Source organism: Zonotrichia albicollis, chromosome 6 (assembly GCF_047830755.1).
Source record: "Zonotrichia albicollis isolate bZonAlb1 chromosome 6, bZonAlb1.hap1, whole genome shotgun sequence".
Classification (NCBI taxonomy): Eukaryota; Metazoa; Chordata; class Aves; order Passeriformes; family Passerellidae; genus Zonotrichia; species Zonotrichia albicollis.
Window position 1 is genome coordinate 53,427,173 of NC_133824.1, and position 19,430 is coordinate 53,446,602.

Consider the following 19,430-nt stretch of genomic DNA (forward strand, 5'->3'; position numbering starts at 1 on the left):
TGTCATAGTCATAAACCTGTGGTGAAGCTTGGAGTGTTTTTTCATGCAGTTAACATAATGTATAATTATGCTTCATGCAATGTATAAACCCATGCCTTTTGCTAACTGGATTTCTCCACCTTGCCAAAGTATTTCTTTAGAAGGAATCAAAGTTATGTAGTAGACTTCTGCACTGGATCTCCTTACGGGTGAAACAGCACATAAAATTGTCCCTGGTGCAATTATATCTGCCTGGAGGAGTGGTAGTACTGAAATAATTGCGTAAAATGGTGACAGGAAAAGAAGAGACCACTATAATAAGTAATTTGTGTATCATCCATAAACATAGGATTGAGTAAGAAGACTGAAATATGATACAATTTCCACAGAATGCACCATGTACTGTATCTGATATTTGATCTGATCATGGTCTGCTTCTGGCTTTAATTCAGCTGCACCCAAGGATCTCCATTCCATAAATTCCACCATTTACATTCCAAGTAATTTTGTTTTCCATGAGAATATTTCTTTAATGTATTTTTTACTGCAGAAGAGATAGATATGGCAGTTTCCTAGCTCTTTGTGCAATGATGTGATTTATATTTATGTGGGGATTTAGGCAGTTATGGAAGCTACTGCTCATCGTCTAACTTTGTATTTCCATGGTCTGATAAGGCAGCCTTATTCATCTGTAGATTTTCATACCACGTATGCATAGAACACTGTAAAAATAGAATAGACAGGAACTGAAATTGTGACCTGAGGTACGTGAGATTCTGAAGGTAGAGTATTTGAAATGTAGGAAGTAATTCCATCTTTATACCTTATTATGGAAAAAAAACACAATTTCTTTCCTTTCGGACATGGTTATTTGTAGTCTGCATTGCCGCATAAAGTACTTTGTGTGGATTTCATTTTTGCTCATTATAATTTCTGTTCTAGCAGAATGAAAAGTTCTGTTCCAAAATACTGTGAGAAAAGACATGTACCCTCGGGAGCTCATAGCTGGGTTAGATGAGACAGACGAATAATAACACAAAAAATGGATGTTCCTGTGTTATGAGCCAGAGACTGAGTTACAACAGAATGAAAGGCTTGTTTCAAATTCCACTGAAGTCTTACTGAGTTCAATGAACCATGGGTTGACTTTAGGTCACATTGGAGTCTGGTAACTGAATTAAAGATGTAAATTAGGACTCCTAAATGACTATCCTATTAGTAATAAGGTCATAATTTCCTCTGCATCCCTTAGAAGGCAGAAGTATAATTTTTCAACCATTGTTTGCTGCTTCCACAGCAGCAGACTATAATTAAAGTTTCTGTTATTTGTTAAAATTCAGATTCCGTTTCCTTCCCCACAGCCCTCTCATCCCCAAACTAAATGTCAAAGTCAATAATTAAGAATTCTGCAAGTCTGTTGAAAAGTGAACCTTGAAAGTTTCCAACCTGCCCTTTTTGTAGTCTTGTACTCAAGCTCTGAGCCTAATGGTGCTGTTCCTACATCCCCCAAAGACCTTCACTGGCTTTGCAAAACACTGCAAATCTACAAAGAGAACAGGCTCAGGCTCCAGCCAGGCTTTCAGCTGGAGAACTGTAAAGTTCCCAGTGGCTGCTGCAGAAGAAGCTGGTTTGTATTTGAAGTCTGATCCTGAGAGATGCTGAGTCCCTCCGACAGCTCATAAGCTCAATGACATTTGAAAGCGCCGGTCCCCCAGGAAATGGGAGCGGCTGCTTTGTGCTGGTGTTCTCACAATTGCCTGCCCACACCAGCAACCAGTGCCACAGCAAAATAAACAGGGATAGCATGGGGAAGTCCACTAAATATTCCACTACAGCAAAGTTCAGCACCATAAAGAGGTTGTCTGATTGTTTTTCCAGAACAAAATGAAATGAGAGAACTGGGAATGTGTCACAGGAGGATGTGTGAACAAGTTGAAGGTTCATAACTAAGAGAGATTATTCTGATGAAATGGAGTCTAAAATGTTTTTGCCTTGCTGCATTTCAGAAATGTACCCTTTTCCTGATGCCATCATTAATATGTCTGCAAGTAGCTCTTTTCAGCCTCATTATTTCTACTCCTTCAGAAATAATGAATTCTTCTTGACCTTAACTATGATAAATTATTTCTAGAGCACAAGAGAAGCATCTTCTTATTGCCTTATTGATAGTAACTATTCCAGCTAGTTTCATTGTCTTTTAAAAAGCTCTGCCAGTTTGCTCCTGCTGAGCCGGTCAATGTTTGACACCATAGATGGACTCCATGTGTGTTCTTTTAACACACATGCTATGCTACTTTGCTCTAAGCAGGCCTTGTGTTTGAAAAATAGTTAAGGATGCATTATTTGCACTTTTTATTTGTTTGTTTATTGTGTGAGTCAATCATTGGAGTGATATCTCAGATGGTATCTATCTTGACTTTGGAGTGGATGTCTGCTTTTGCATATAACCAGGTAACATAAAATTAAGAAAAGAGAGCCTAGGGATTTGTGAATTCAACAAATCAAATCAAATTCAAATTCAACAAAAACTGTTGCTGATTTTCCCCTTTTTATTCTTATTAAAGTAATAAAAGAGGTATTCCCTTGTACAGAAAGCTAGATTACTTAGCAGTACTTTTTATACTAATTTCTATATGGAGGCAATTGAAGGCTGGAAGCAGCAGGAGCCTTTCCCAGTCAAGTCACCACTGGTGGTTTGCCTTTTTCTGCAGCTGTGGTGAAGAACCCCCCAAACAACCTGTGGATCATCGCAGCCGTGCTGGCTCCCATCGCGGTGGTCACCGTCATCATCATCATCATCACCGCGGTGCTCTGCAGGAAGAACAAGAACGACTTCAAACCAGACACCATGATGAACCTGCCTCAGAGAGCCAAGGTCAGTGACCCAGCCCCACATCCAAACGTCCATCTGCCTGCTGAGGCTGTGGCTCTTGGATAGATGCAGTTGAAGGATGTTTGGAGCTGAAAGGATTGGTAGTCACAGCCTGGATTGGCACATCTCCTGTAGGATCTGTAGCCTGAGCTGTTCCTGCCTGCTGAACATGGGAATGTCTGGAGTTTGGTAGCAATTCAGACCTGGCCCTAACCAAAGTTCTCCTCCCAAATTGCTGGAAGGTCCCCTTCCAGAATATTTCCCCTTTCTGATTCCTGCATAAAATCCAGAATAGACATACTTTGATTTTTTTTTCTCCTACTGCTATTTTTCTTTTAGGTGTTTTGGACTTTCTAATTTATGTATATTGCTGGTCAGGTTCAAGCAGTTATGGTTTTCTTAAAGTTACTAATCCATATCAATTACAATATTTTTTTTTCCCAAATCAAATGCACTTCCAGTTTGACCCTCTGATAGAAAAAAAAAAGTCACACAATACTCTTTTATCTCCATAGTGAAAAAGTCTGCCCTCTCAGTGTTGGTATTCAATGGCTCTTGATCAGGTCCAACCAAAGATAGGAGTTTTTAGCCTATGAGGCCGTGTGTAAGTCAGACTGTTCCTTTGCCCTTTTAGCTGGCTTTGCTCTTCTCTGCTGGCATGGGATTGGGATGATGAATTTTTTCTTTGGTTTCTTAATGCTACAGACAGCAGGATTATTGAGATTTCAGCTCTGTTGCTTCTGCTGAAAAATGTAGATTGGAAGGAGAGTTGAAGGAAGGCATGAGGCATTTGACAGCTCTTTTCTCCTTATCTTAGGTTCGTTGCAGATGGGTGCAGCTGGTGCCAGTTGGAAACCAGACATTTGTATCAAAAATGATTCAGAAAAGACATTTCCATTTTGGTTCCAGTGTGCTCATCTGTTTATCCGCTATTATCCATCCAGTTTTAAGACTAGATCTGCAAAAGTGTAACACACAATATCACAAACACAGACAGGAATTAATATCACTGCAGTGCTATTAGATGCCCCATTGAAGCCCCTAAAAATGCAAATTATGCTTTATTAGGGGTTGTTGCCAATGCTATGCACCATTTGATTGGTTTTATATGTAATCTTGGTCCCAGCTAAAGGAAAAAAAAAGTGAGGTAAACCTTGTACATTGTTTTGAATTGCCCATCAATATGGGATGCTTACCAGCTGAAGAAAGTTGCTATGTAAAAACAAAAAACAAAACAACCTACTGCTGGTTGAAATTATAGCACAGGAAAAACTTGAAATTATTTTCATATTTTAATCCATTGTTTTCATTCCAAAAAGAAATACAAAATTGGATTTTTACGGTTCCTCAGATTTAATCAGGCTGTAAGATACACACTCAGGTTGAAGCCTGTTCAACCAGGTTACATTTGCATCAGCCTTCAAAGCATCAGATGGGAGCTGGATCTGCAGTTGCTGGAATGAAACAATTGGTGCTGAGCTCCCAGAACCCACCCCACAGTCCTTTTCCTGCAGGTTTGTTTTCCAGCTTTTCCTGCAGGTTTGTTCTCGTTACAGCTGGAGTGCAGAAGGTTCCCTTCCACAGAGCATTTCCCCTTTCCGGTTTATTTTGAGACTCCATAAAATTTAATTTAATTCATTATCTGAAAAGTGGTGCATTTCTAAATGAAAACTAAATTGCTTTCCATTTAGTTTCACAATGATGGCTCCATCAGAAAGGTTCTGCCAGGTCTAGTTTAGAGTTTATGATGGTATATGGACTGTGGAAGATGAACCCTGCAGTGGGACTGGGAATGGACTGGTTTGGTCATTCCTAATTTCAGCATCTTTAATTAAAATAAGGCTAAGAAACATATTTTGAGAAGATAAGGAAAGAAGTTAATGTTGAAAAGAAGATTTTTAGTTTTATTTTTAATTCCAGTGTTAGGGCTAGTGGTAATTGCTTGAACTGTAATTGCCATATTTCATGCAGTTTGGGATTACAAATGAACACATATCCATGTCACATTTAAAACGAGTCTGTTGTATTTCATGTCTGAGCAAAGTGCCCGAGACTGCTGATTAATGCTGACTCTGCTCGAAGTGGAGTCACAGTGGAGTGATTTGTAGTTTAAGCAGCCGCTTTGGTATTTTGCCTCCGCGCATCCGAGATGGGCTGTAGAATGCCCGGAGCACTTTTGTGACCCCTTTTGAGCAGCCAGCAAGGATCCCATGTGCCACCTGCCTGCTGGGGTGCCAGGTGCGTGTGCTGGCTCCAGCAGCCCAAGGGGACGGGCAGGGCAGAGCTGCTCGGTGCTGCAGTCCTGCGGGAGGAAGGGAGGGAGGGAGGGAGGGATGGAGGCTGCGGGTCCTGCCGGAGCGCAGCTGCCACATCCCCGCATCCTGCGGCGGGACAGCGCCCAGGGGAACCCCGCATCCACCATCAAACACCCGGGAGGGCACCAGGGCACGGAGCAGAGCGGCGGGGCTGCTGCCGGAGCCTGGCCATGAAGGCGTGACTTCTGTGTCGTGGCAGGCTGAAGGGTAAAGGAATGAAGTGTGCAGAATGAGCTCTCGTACGCAGCGCAGTTTGTAGGAGCTCTCCTGGGAATTGTGGTGCTGTTGTGAATTGCCTCAGCAGTTAGGGACATCTGGATGCAGCTGCAGGGAAAAGGAAGATTGGAAAATACCATTTTTTTCAATTTTCTTTCTAGCTGTAAGATAAAAGAAGTATAAATTCAAATTGGTAAAGTTCTGATGGGATTTTATTTTAATGTTTTTATTTCAATGCTGTTTTTATCTTAAGGAACTGTTTTTCCTTTGAGGTTTTGGATGAATGTTAACTTTTGCCTTCCTTACATTCTAATTCACAGCATGCTTTTTTAAAGTCTACAATCTAATTTGTCCCCTCAACTAATTTTCTTTTTTAGACTATGAAAGAATAAGTTTGCAGGTAAGGAGAGATAAGATCTGTAGTCTAAGACCCACAAGCAAAAGCAAGTGCTGCATGCCGTGGGAAAACAAGCCTTATCAGTTTGATAAAGGGCACAGAAAAAAAGTCAAACTGTACCTGAGTATGCCAATAGAGAGGAGGGGCTGATCTTTCCTTTCCTTTCCTTCCCTTCCCTTCCCTTCCCTTCCCTTCCCTTCCCTTCCCTTCCCTTCCCTTCCCTTCCCTTCCCTTCCCTTCCCTTCCCTTCCCTTCCCTTCCCTTCCCTTCCCTTCCCTTCCCTTCCCTTCCCTTCCCTTCCCTTCCCTTCCCTTCCCTTCCCTTCCCTTCCCTTCCCTTCCCTTCCCTTCCCTTCCCTTCCCTTCCCTTCCCTTCCCTTCCCTTCCCTTCCCTTCTTCCTTCTTCCTTCTTCCTTCTTCCTTCTTCCTTCTTCCTTCTATTTCTTTCCCTCTTTTTTTCCCTCTCTCTTTCCCTTCTCTTTCCCTTCTCTCTCTTTCTCTCTCTCTTCTCTCTCTCTTTTTGTTTCCTCTCTTTCTTTTATTTCTTTTCTTTCTCTCTTCCTTGTTTCTCTCCCTCCCTCCCTCTTTTTTTTCTCTCTCTCTTTCTCTCCCTCCCTTCCTTCCTCCTTTCCTTCCTTTTTTTGACATATTTTTTTAACATCTTTAGAGTCTTTTTCATAATCATTACAAGGAAAAAGAGTCCCAGAAACAACTGTATTCAGTCTGCCCTTTGCCAGGCAATGTAATCTAGTGGTCTCTCTCTCTCCATTTATTATTTCAAAAGCAATATTAGAATCTCAGTCCTTCAGTCCTTGTCAGCATTTTGGATGTATTGGACATCTACATTTGCAGTGCTTCATCTGTGCCTGGTCGTGATTTAGCCTTGCCAGTTCCCTCCAGGGGTGGCAGAACCATCTGCTCCTGTGGGCTTTTACAGAGCAGGGATCCAAGAACAAATTTTATTTAATGCAATATGTCTGCTGATGAGGATGACTTTCTCAGCTCTCCTTTTATTGCAGTTTGTTACTGGACATGGTGGTAAGTAGAACTCTGATGATTAAAATAATCCTTCATTTTCTTCCTGTGGCAGATCTGAGCTGGGACACTGCAGAATTCTTTAGTAATTCTCATGTCCTGCAGATTCTGGTTTGTTTTGTTTTTTTGTTTGGAGAGGTGATTTTTTTTTGTTTGCTTTTGTTTTTTTGGTTTTTTTTTTGTTTTTTCTAAGTAAGAGATGAAGTTGAAATTATTTGACTCTTTCAAAGGCATGGAGGGAGAAATAACTCATTTAATCACCTCTTCTCTCTTGTTACCTTTTTTCAGAATATCTAGGGGTGTCTTAACTGACACTTAATATTTATAATGAGGTTGAAAAGCAATATTTTATTTAACAATATTATTATGTAGGATGTTGTGCAGAATGTCTTCCTAACTGTCCTTCACACAGCTTCTGCTTCCCTTCCTTCATTTGCTGGTGGCTGTTTTGTGATACCCTGCTTGCCATGGAGGGGTGATGGTGAATTAGCATTTCTCTGATATATTGCAAGTTCCATGGGGGTGATTTGTGGAGTTGTCTGCTCTCCCTTATCAGCATTAGCCTGCTCTTTAATGCACTGAAGCTTCTTATCAGAGGAATGCTGAAGGATGGAAACACATTAGGAACCATTAGCCTCAGTCTGAGCAGGAGCTTGGGAATGCCATGCAGGTCCACACAAAGAAAAAGCATTTTTTTAGGTTTCAAAAAGGGAAAAACAGCACCATTATTTTCAGACTGAGATCACCTGTGAAATGTATCAGAATTTAGAGCTGCAGCCCAGCTTTAGTAAGGGACACAACAAGAGAAAATGCTTTTCAGAGCTTGTCCTTCTTCTGTGCCAACAGCAATTTTTTTCTCTTGCTGATTTTCTTTTGGAACTAAAATATTCAATGATGACATGACAGGAATGTGGAGTAATCAGTCATGAACTAATTCCAAAGTATGTATGAGGTTTAAAACCTGCACTTTCTCAGCTTTGAAGTGTTTTGTGGTCCTTTCTTAGCATTTTGTCAATTGTCTTTTTACTTCAGGAAGAGCAACCTTCCCATTTTTGGTAAGTTAGTTTTATTTAGTGTAGCAAGAACACGTTTTCTGGAGGTGGTTATGAATTTCTTTGAGTGATTTACTTTTCATATTTTTTCCCCAACAGATAATGCGGGTTGGTTTTGCTGTCGTTGGGGTTTTTTCTTTTTTTTTTTTTTTTCCCCATCCTCTTTTCCTTCCAGCTGAAAAATGCAGTTTGGAAAGTCATGTTTTGTCTGAATGTTTAATTTTTCCATTGAGAGAATCCACCTTTCCTTGGCTGCTTTGCCCAGAAGGCATGTGTTAGTTCTGCTGGGCAGGAACTGCCTTGCTGCAAGGCTCTGGTGAAATGCCACTTCCCAAGAGAAACAAGTGAAATCAGTAATATCCTTCCCAGTAGGCAACTGGCAAGCCAGGGGAAATCTAATTTCACTGATCTGAAAAAGATTATTTTCTGGAAAATGTTGCCCATGAAACTTTCTGATGTGTGCCTTTTTTACTTTGGCTTGACTGGGAATAAATTACTCCCACCCTCCTTGGAAGCACAAGGGTTTTGTCAAAGAAAGTTTTCTGTAGGGTTTTATTTTTTTACTCCTAATTTTTAATTCCACATCCCTGTTCTCCCACTGTCTGTCAAAGTAATTTCTGGGGGTGTTACAGCAGGGTAAGAAAGGTTAGCCAAGGTCAATTTTATACTAACTAATCATGTTTAAAATGTGTGGAATGGGGATCTCATGGGAAAATTGGTTTCCTGTTGGGTATTCACATTGTATCTATGTATTTTTACCTGTCACTTATGTAATTAAAAAAGTTAAGGAGTAGTGACAAATTTTACATTGAATTTGAAAATTTCTAATACACACTGGAAATTTCTGTTATTTGCCCTGTTTTTTGCAGCCAGTGCAAGGCTTTGACTATGCCAAGCAACACTTGGGCCAGCAGGGAGCAGAGGATGAGGTTTTACCTGTGACTCAGGAGACTGTCATCCTTCCACTTCCAGTCAGAGACGCTCCTGCCTCCCAGGAGAGGGAAACAACCCAGGATGGGAGCACCATCAAAACTGCCAAATCCAACGAAACAAGGAAAAGGTGCGGGCTGGCAGCTGCTGCCTTTCCACACAGGGGTTAAAGAGGATATGTGCTGCTGGTTGCTGAAAGGTTTGGCACTCAGTGTAATCTAGTTCCCCTCCATGATGTATCCTTGGCATGATGCTGGTCTGTGCTGGGTAACGTTGCTGCCAAATTTGAGATAAAACCAAGTGAAGTCTTACTGAGGAGGTGAAGTGGCTTTTGTGTGCATGTTGGTGCTCCATAAAGATGAGCCCAAATGTCACATGTAACATGAGCACTGGTAATTTCTCAAGCAACGAAAAGACAGGTCCTCAGCCACTGTAAATTGCTGTCACTGCACTGGCAGGCTCTGCCACTTCAGAATTGAACCCAATGCCTTCACCAGCAGAGGGGGAAACCCCAAATATCCACTAAATGTGGAAGACCTCTAGATCCAAAGCATCTACAGCAGGACCAAACTTCAGAAGTGTCAGAATAAACTAGATGATGTCAGTGTCTAGGGTGAAGTGTCCCAGGTTTGCACTCTCTTCATATGAAGTCTCTAGACTTGCAGGATCATGGATTCAAGATCCCCAGGGAGCTATATGGCTCCTCTTCTCTGCTGCAGGGTCCAACAGCCCCCCTAACTCAACTTTATCTACCTTATTTTAAAGTCTTCCACTGGTGGGATGATCACAACCTCCTCCAGCAATCTGTTCTCTCCTGTCTTTCCTGTTAGGAAGTTTTACCTCATGTCTGCCCTCATCCATCAACAGAATAGCTGAATATTCCTTGTCTTGGTCCTTGCAGGCGAGGAAAACAGATTATCCCTTTATCCCAGCTGTTTTGCTTGCTTTGAAGCCAGTTTTTCCTTGGTCCACTCTCCTTGGCATTAAATGAGAGTGGAGCTGAGGATGGATACTGAAGGGAAGAGAGGAAAACAAACCTGTTAGGCAAACAGCCTGAATAGAGGTAACTGTTGTGTGGCTCACAGGCATTCCACGGGCCTGGCCTCTTGAAGGGATTTGATAACATACAAGAAAAGCAGCTGACTAATGCAGAGAAATTCTAGAGAAAACCAAGCCTTCCTAGCTGAGTCACCTCATCTTGTCCAATATTTCCCCCTCTGGAATAATGGGAAAGCTTGGAATACTCAGCACAGTGTTGCTGCACACTGTGTCAGGGACATGCTGGAAGGGGAAGGTGTCAGCCAGCATGGTGTGGGGCTGGAGGACAGCAGGGGTGGGTAGATAATCCCCAGTGATCATCAGCTGAGGTTTTCCTGGCAGAAAAACAGGCAGAAGGATCGTGGTTTATCATATTCCATTGGCTGGGCAGTAAATCACCTGGAATGTGGGAAGGGCTGTCTGCAGGGTGTACCAGCAGAGAGGAGCCAGCCAGCTGCAACTGTTATTCTGTCATTTAATGTTTAATGCCAGTGAGGTGCTGTTCAGGCTCCAAGTCACTGCAACATGAGGGTTAGGTCTATGTGAACCAAACAGCACCTGTCCTTTCCAAAGCCTTCCATCCTCTGAAGAAATGACAACTGGAAGATGACCGTGACACCCACAGCGGTTGCTGGTGCTGGGCAGGTCGAGTCTTTGCAGGAATTGTACTTTAAAATGTTTTGAAACCTCTCCAAAGCCATGTGTAAATATACACACACACACAAAAAAGTAAATCAGCCCTGTTAATTAATCCTCTACCCAAAGTGATTAAACACTTCACTCAGTCCTTTGAGTGAGTGCAGAAATCCCCCACTTAATCTGCACCATTTTAAACAAATGCTGATAAGCAAACTCGATCCAAGAAAGTTATTCTCATTACAAAATGTGCTGAACCTTGGTGCCCTTCTAAGCAAATAACTAAGAGTTAGTTTTCCCTCCTTCAGGGTGATTACTGGAGTAAGTAAGAACATGTAGAATTTCAGTTTTTTTGATTCCCAGGAGCTGTGTCTGGAAACGGAATTTAATGGTTGCTGAAGATGAAGAAATCTTTCTTGCCCTTTATGTATTTGCTCTTTCATTCTGGGTACTTTACAGCCTGGAAATGTCAATTCAAACCAGACAGCCATGAAGTGGCTGGTAACTGATCAAAGTATCTTTGCTATCACCACTGAAAGAAACTTCTGAGTTAATAATATGAGGACCACTTAAAAAGGATGAATATTTGGATTAGTGTCACCACAGAAATCATTGTGCAAGCTATCCATGTTCACTTCTTTTCTATGTTCCCAAGTTGAGCAGATTTTCTTCAGGTGTTGGTCTGTCCCTGGATGGATCTTTTATACTGGGCTGGGATTATCCATTCAGCAATGACAGACAGGTTTATAGGGAGGAATCTTGCTTCTCAAGAATACTTATTTTTAATAGAATTTCCAAAGGAAACCCTCAGGCTGGACTGAGTGGGGTTGCATTCTGAATTCTCCTGGAGTCCTGTAGCTGGAAAGAGCCAGTCTCAAATTATACATATTAGGGAATCCCCAAGAATTGCTTTTCTCATATTTGTCCCTTGCTCTTCTGACCACAGTGAATGATTTCTACTTACAACGGGTAGGGTGGCCAGACCTGGAGGTAAATGAATGTTTCAAGCTGATGATACAGTATTGGCAGTGATTTGCAGGATGGTTTTGACATTTGTTTTGTTTTAGTACCATTTTCTGGTTATAAAACCATTGTGACAGCAATAGAATTTGATTTGATTCTTTTCCTCTGTAAATGGAAGCCTCTGTGCCTAGGCCCATTTATTTTCCTCTAATGTAACCTCTTCACATCACCCTGTCACTGCCCATGACAACCCAGTGGTAGATTGCAGATAGATTTGTGAATCACTACACAGGTCCTGTGGAGTGTTTTCATTCCCTTTGTGGCAGTTTCACATGTAAAAAAAAGTGACTGTGTCTGGGTGCTGACTAGCACCAAATGTGCTATTATCTACTAGTGGCCTGCTTTTGCCAACTTGTGCATTAGGATTTGAGTGACCTGTACACCCCAAAAAGCAGGGGAGCTGTGGTGGGAGCTCACTTGCTGCTCATTTCTGTCCCTGCTCCTTGCTGGGACTGGATGCACAGCAGTTCTGCCCTCCCTCCCTCCTCACCCTGGGCAGGGACCAGTTTCAGGACAAGGATGTGCAGTGGCTGATTAAAACAAGCATTTTCTTAGGGGTTTCAGCCAATGAGGGTGCTGGTTAAACCAGGGCATGTGCCAAAAGGAGAAATTTCTTATTGTGTGTGCATACGTGCAAAGTGAGTGAGTGTTCTTTGCATTGTGGCTGACAACAGCTGGCTGTAAATGCAGGCTGAATAATAAAGGAATCGATTTAGCCATGCATCCTAAAACAAAGGTCTACTTTATTTTGTCTGGGTTAACGACCCTGAATTGACAACGAGACTTTTTGTCCTCGGTGATGGCACTTTTATCATTGTGGGGCTTATGCATGAGGAGCATTCCAAGGCACCAAGATGCCCATCAGCCCTGAACTAATTGGGAAAGTCGTGCTCACCTCCCATCACTGTGCTCCTACCTGTACCGTGTTGCCGTGTGCTGTTTCTATTCTGTCTCCTTTCGGTACCAAATCAGAGCTGAAAACTCAGTGATGCAAACCGCGCGAGTGAAATAACCTTGAAACGAGGTTGAGGAGGGAGAACTCACGTCCTGCCTTGTTGCTATGGTTTCTTGCAGCCGCTCCCCGAGCCAGAACGGCTCCATCCTCAGCAATGGGTCGGGAAAGCCCAGCTCCGGCCGGAGCTCCCTGCAGAAAGTGATGGCGCCGCAGAAAGCGGCAAAAGACGAGGGCAGGAAAAGGAACGGTGAGAATGGTTCGTTGTGCTCACCCCCACTGCCACACCCACGTAGGCACCACCTCGAGACAATTTCTTGTACCCTCAGCAGTCCCTGGGCATTCTGTGTGTGGCTCATTTGTTGGGTTTTCCCCTTCCCCCTTTACTGCTTTAACTGTTTCTCCAGATTCCATGAAACATCGTGGTGCTTGCTCTTTGCAAGTTTTCTTGCTTTTTGTTTATCCCCCCCCCTTTTTTTTTCCTTGGAATACCAGTAAACTAATGAAGACATGATGCTTCCTAGTAGGGTTTACAGCTTTTTTTTTTTTTTGTTTTGTAGTTCCCTAAGATATTAATTTTCTCTGCTACTCCTGCTAAGCTGGCCCAGATCTGATGAAGATGAATTAATTAGATAGAAATTAATTTGAGAAAGTGTGAAACATTCAGTGCTTTGTCTTTCCTCACATCCATGGCCCACCTGTTTGTCATTAACATTTACTGGCAGCTTTTCCTGAATGCACCTGGGATGTCACACTGGATGTTTCTTACAAGACCTTAGTTGATGGTGGTGACCTTGTGCCTCGAGAGGGATCAGTGATGATCCATGATGGATGAGAGAAGTACCCAATCCTGTTTCTTTCTTGCTTTTTCTTCTCTTTGCTTATTTTTCCTGAGTTATAGCTTTGTTCCCCTAGCTATGTTTTCCTTATGAATAGAAAACTGGCTAACAGGTTCTAAGTTTCAAAGGGGTTAATTATTTTCTCACTGTATGAAATGTGGCTCATTTTACAAGACAACAACATTTGTGTTTCCCACAGTTAAAAGCTATAATTTATGATGTCTTTTTTCTTACCCACCCAGGAAAGCCAATATTCAAACCAATGCTAAGTGCTGTTTACATGGGTAGACAAAATATTTCAGTTAAAGTATTTTGTGTTTTGTTAGGTTTTACATCTTCAAAGAAAATTGGTAAGAACTCAGTTTTGTTTGTTTGTTTTTAAGAACTGACTAGCACCTAACATCCTTTCTTCTGATCTGGGCTGTAGTGCATTTCTAGAACATACACATGCTACCTAAATAAACCTCTGAATGTAATGGAAGGAAATAGTGACCCTTCATTTTTAATCTTAACTTCATTAAAATTTAGGAGAAAAACCTTTGGAGATAAAAATTTTGGAGAAATCTGTGCATGAGACACCACATCTGCCCTCTTGGTAGAGACTTCAGCTGCTTCTGGTAGAACTCTCTTCACTTGACTGCCATGGCACTAAAAAGGGTCTCCTTGCCGAGATAGGAAAGGGAATAAATACCTTGCTCCCTGGTAAAGACAGGAGAACTTTTTAGCTAAAAGCATATCTTTTAATTTATATTTAGGAGAGCTTCCTTAAACAACTCTTTCAGAACAGCTTCTGAGAAGGAGGACATGATCATGGCAGATGAAATGACCTCCCCTTGTCAGAATTAATGGAGTTCAGTTTGGAGCTGTGTGATCCCAAATGCCTATTGAAATTGAAATTAAAATCCAAAGCCTCAAGGCACCCATTAGTTCTCATCACAGAGCCTGCCCTTGGTTCCTCTGTGCTGTGATTATGAACATCATTGTCAGCTTGGACAGTTTGTGCTTTTTGCAGGGTTTTACCTTGACCCAGAGTGTTTTAGCATCCACAGAAGGTGGTGTCTGTTCTTCCTTCCAGTTTCAGAAAGAAGCTGCTTTTCTCCCAGTTGTTTGCCTGAGCCTGCTCCAGCTCTCCAGCCTGGCTGGTGGCTCTCACACAAATGTTGGCACAAGCAGCAGCAGATTTTCTTCTCTGAGAAGCAGCATCTTCAAACTGGAATGAATCCCTTGATGGTCACATGTTGGATTTGGGGACTCCAAGTCAGAATGGCTCATTAGTTGCCATAGTTACAGACCAATTTTAGATTCTATTTCTTGCTGACATTTAGTTGCAGGGAGGAATGACAGCACTGGATGTTACCTCAGTATTTAAATTCTATATGGCTTGTTTCAAAATTGACTCCACATGGAGTGTGTCAGGGCTGTGAGTGAACAATGTGAAACCAGCACGGACTGACAGGCTTTGCTTCAGGACTTGATGCTTTGGAGGATCAGGAGAACTCTTCAGCTGAGCATTATTTCTACAGAAAACACAAAATAACTACTCGAATCAAGCAATGATAAGATTTTGTAAGATAATGGCATGTTTTTTTCTTGAATAACATTTATTATTATTATATTAATAGGAAGTTTTCTTTCTAAAAGTTAATGAGTTCTACACTCATTTACTTTAGGCACTTAAAAAACCCCAAAGATTTTTTTTAAAAGTGCCTAGTTATGTATGTTAGAGGACTGTAATACGGATGAATCAGCCAACAGAGGTACTGGCAGTTTCTGAGATGGGTTTGTGAGAGAATGTGGAAGAGAAGAACAGGATATTAGCAGTTCTGCCCATCATTTATCAGGCCAAACATCATTCAGGGAGAAGCAAAAAGCTGAACCCACTCAGACCTAGAGAGCTAAGGCAGCCCACAGTGCAACCTTTCCTTTCAGCAGCTCCTCACTAAACAGAGCCAATGAAATTGATGTAGGTTGTTTTTCAACCTTTAAGTGCTTGATCTTGCAGTCTTCCCATTAACACCTTTGGATGAGTGTGAGTGTTTGTTTCTTTTTTTAGGGAAAACCAAAAGTTTTGATTTGTTATCAATTCTTAATGAAGCATATGACTCCCCAACTTGTGGGGAACTTGTGAAGTTAAGAACTTGTGTAGTTGAGCTCAGGTTTATACTTAAACCTCATCACCACAGGTGGAGATGTACAAGCAGTATTCCCCAAGAGTCAAACTTCTTTGTGTAAGAAACCTTCCCCAGCTGGACCAATTTCTCATTTTCCAATCATTTGGACAATGTCTTTGAAAACGGTACTTTTCAGAAGTCATTCAGTCAAGGGCCTCACTCCTTTTTAAAATACCAGTCTCTAAGACTATAATTTCTTTTGTCAAGGCAAGAGCTGTCTACAGGAACAAAGTAGCAGGGGAAAAAAATTGTTTGTGTTATTAGTTTAGCTAAAATCAAAGGGATTTTTGGATGTAACTCAGCCTAGCTATGATACATTGCCTCCTTTATTCTACAGAAGCGTGGGCCACTAGTTTTCACTCTGTCTGATGTGGCAGCTCAGCATCAGAGCCTGTTTTTCTGAATTTCTGAGCAGTTGTCTATGGTGATTCAAAATAAAGGGAAATATGGCAACAGCAATGTTGTCTGGTGGCAGCTTGGACACAGAGTCAGCTGGTGGATCCCAACAAACATTCAGCACCCTTCTTCTGTCTTTTTTGTGCTGAGTGAAGTACAAATCAGAATGGAAAGGGCTGCTTCCAGAGGGTCATGGCCAACTGGGACAGATCTCTGGAGGTAAGATCCAGTGAGAAAGGAGCCCTGCACTGGAGCACCTGTGCAGATTTGGAGTGAGATGATTCCTCTTCATGATGCCTGTGTCTTGGAAAGGCTGAGAAATCAGAGTGCTGGGAAGAATTTGTGGCGTGGAGAAAGGAGCCTACTCTTTTCATCCTCCATTCCTTCATCCTGAAGCATTATTTTCATTTGCTGCCAGATGGGTGTTAATTTAGGATTTCATCTGCCTCTTCACCTCCTCACAGCAAACTCCTAGGCTTTTTGGAGTAACTTACTACATTTAACTAGAGGGGGGGAAAAATCCCAAAGAACAAACAAAATCCACCTGTTCAGCTGCAATCCTGTGTGTTGGCACAAGTTGCCATTGAACCTCCCAGAAGATTTACACATTGATTCCCTTTTCCCCCAAGATTTCAGCTTGTGTGACACAGACTAATTCTTCCCCTTAGTGTTTCTATTTCTTCTACTGCCCTTGTTTTTGTTGTTTATTTGCTTTAAATAGTGAGAGTACTGTGACCCTGCTAGCATCCTGCTCGTGACTGTGAATTTTTTTTTTCTTCAGACTTGGTCAATAGCATTTCTTTTCTTTTTTTTTTTTTTTTCTTGACCCTTTTTGGTTGCTGTTTTCGTGGCAAGAAAATACTGCATGCTGTTTCTAAGGTGCCTGTTGCAGCAGATCTCTGAGGGATCTGGGATCTGCAAGTGGTCACACAGTTAAATATTTCTTCATTCACGTTTGCCTCCCCCTCTAGATGACTTTGGCTCTGCCACTAATGGAGTCTGACAGGAGTTTTCATCCAAGCAGCAGTGTAAAGAGCATGTAGATGTTCATGCCATCAGACCCAGTGGCAGTCTGGATGGCTGGGATTTTTCACTTACATGTCAGCACTGAAGAAGACAAATGCACAATTTTATTGTGCAAACAGAAAACTATTTTTGCAAAGGTTTTTAAAACTCCTGCAGCACCGTTTCCTTGAAGAAGCTTCTGTTGTAGGCTCTCATGTCTTCCCTGTCTTTGTGTGTTCATCATCCTTGTCAGTAAAATAATTTTCTTTTAATTAGTGAATGTACCTGCTTATTACAGAAGTGTCAGCCAAGAAAAGGGGCTGGTGGATTCACTGGAAGCATTATGAAATTTATCGTCTTTTTTTGAAAGACTTTGATGTTTAGAAAAATGAGGCAGATGTGGTTGGAGAAGAAGACATAACCAGAGAGAGAGAGAGATCCCTGCTTATAAGAACAGGAAACTTTCACAAAAAGGGAACCAAACAAGCAGCTAAGGGACAAATACTCACCCTGTGTACACAGTTTCATTGAAAACCTGCAAATACCACTTTGGAGATCTCAAATGACCTGCAAAGCCAGGACTGCAACACTCCAGGCACATCACCAAGCATTTAGCAGAATTTACACCCAAGGAAATGCTGCCCAGGAGGAATCATGAGCTGCTTCCATTAGTCTGTAAGCTGTCTGCTTCTGAAAATACAATATTTGTGCTGTTTGTGGGAGGTTTAGCATTGCAGTGTTTCAGAGCTGGGTGTAATTGTGGAAGGGTGTGTGTGTACACAAATGTGTTTTCTGTTACACTGCAATATCTTACAGAGAGGTATTTTTGTCCAGATAGGTTCAGATGCTAATGTGGGGAAAGTTATCTTTTACTTATAGGCCTATAAACTCCTTCAGAAACAGATTTTTTTTATTGTTTAAAACATCTCTTTGTATCTTTCTCGAGATAGTCATCTTCTCAATGGAATAACTTGGATGATATAGAAAAAAAGTATATTTTTTTTCTTTATATAGAGATTTTCTCTAATATGAAAATTAGTTCCTCATTATTAAATCATATTCAGGTGTCAGGATTTCTGTTTGAAATACTGATACCTGGGCTTTTTCCAAAGGAGCTTTTTTAGATAGGTGACAGTGCTTGCTCTTTGTCAAACTGCAGGTATATATATACTCTAGGTATGTTTACAATGTTTGCCCTCCCTTCATCTAAAATGAATCTTCAAAAATATTTCATTAAGTGATGTAAGAAAAGTCAGAGCATGTCCCCCTTCGTTTCCCAAGTTATGGCTTTATGTGTTTTTCTCTATTGATGTCATTCTTTTTCTGAGGGCTTCCAAAATCTTTCTGAGCAGGACAGCACAAATCTTTGTTTCTGGTGTTTGGCTGGAAGGTTACCTGATTCACAGACAATTTTAATGTCCTTAATTTTATTTATTTGTTTTAAAGTGCAAGCATTTCAATCCTTTTTTTTTGCTTCATTCTGGCTTATTTTGATGAGGGAGAGGGGAAGAAAGACAAGGTAGAGGGAAAGAGAGAGGAGACCAGGAATCTTCCATGGCCTCATTGAAATCTTTGGCTGACAAAAGCATCACTTTTTTTTTAAACTCTAAATCATTAACTAGATAAAACCAGACTACTTTACCTGCCTAATTGTTTTTTAACTGCTCGGAGCTGCAGTCCCAGAGCCCCTTTCCATGGGACCAGCTGGTCACGAGTGGGCAGCACCACCTGCTGGCATTGCTGGCTGGAATCGCTCAGAGCTGCCTGGAAATGGGAGCACAGCATCCCTGAGGCAGACCTCGTGTCCTGGTGGCTGCAGAGGTGTGGAGACAGAGCTTCAGGGGTGCTGCTGCTCCTCAGGTGTCACTGTGACATTGTCTGAAAAATCCCTTCTCCAGGATTTCTTCTCCTGGGAAGATGAGAAGCCTAAGCTCCTCCATGTTTTGCTGCTCTTGGCCAGTAATTAAAATCAATTCACATGTTTGGATAAACAATCACAGCCAGCTGTGTTGGACTCTGAGGAGTCCATCATGAGCTTTCATTATCATTCTTTTCCAGCCTTCTGATGTATCCTTTCTCTTTCTTTAGTATAGTTTTAGTATAGCATTCTTTAATATAATATAATGTCATGAAATAATAAATCAGCCTTCTGAGGGCATGGAGTCAAATTCTCCTCTCTCACCTTGTCCTGGGGACCTCACAAGGCCACACTCAGGGACCCAGTGCCACCCTGCTCTTCACTGCACCTGGCACTCGACCTGCATCAATGATTGCTCTGGGTAGATCGTCATCATGTGCTGCAGCCACAGAAAGATCAGGAGGAGTAATTCCATCTCAGTGGATCATGTGGCATGAGACAGCTGGCACGAGGTATTTCAGAGGTGGGAAAGTGCTGTTAAGTAGTGATTAAGTTGTGGTTTGCCCTTTTTCTGCCACCGGGCTTCTGAGTCTCTGTGCTCACACAGTGGAGGCAGGAGTAGAACTCCACAATAGTGATGGAATGCATCTGTTTGGAAACAGAAATTTAAAAGATCACTTTTAAACCATGTTGCCAGCTATAACAAGCAAAGGTGAT

General features: G+C 41.8%; 1 protein-coding gene across 5 annotated transcripts in view; it reads left to right on the forward strand.

The window, feature by feature from the left end:
• KIAA1549L (KIAA1549 like) overlaps positions 1–19,430 on the forward strand; it is a 134,691-nt gene that overhangs the window by 79,073 nt on the left and 36,188 nt on the right. For 4 of the 5 annotated variants that reach the window (XM_074543819.1, XM_074543816.1, XM_074543818.1 and 1 more), the window contains exons 11-13: positions 2,691–2,854; positions 8,735–8,925; positions 12,567–12,703. In XM_074543819.1, coding sequence (XP_074399920.1) covers positions 2,691–2,854; positions 8,735–8,925; positions 12,567–12,703 — 492 coding nt within the window. The remainder of the gene's footprint in view (positions 1–2,690; positions 2,855–8,734; positions 8,926–12,566; positions 12,704–19,430) is intronic. The other variant, XM_074543817.1, reaches the window with a different exon arrangement.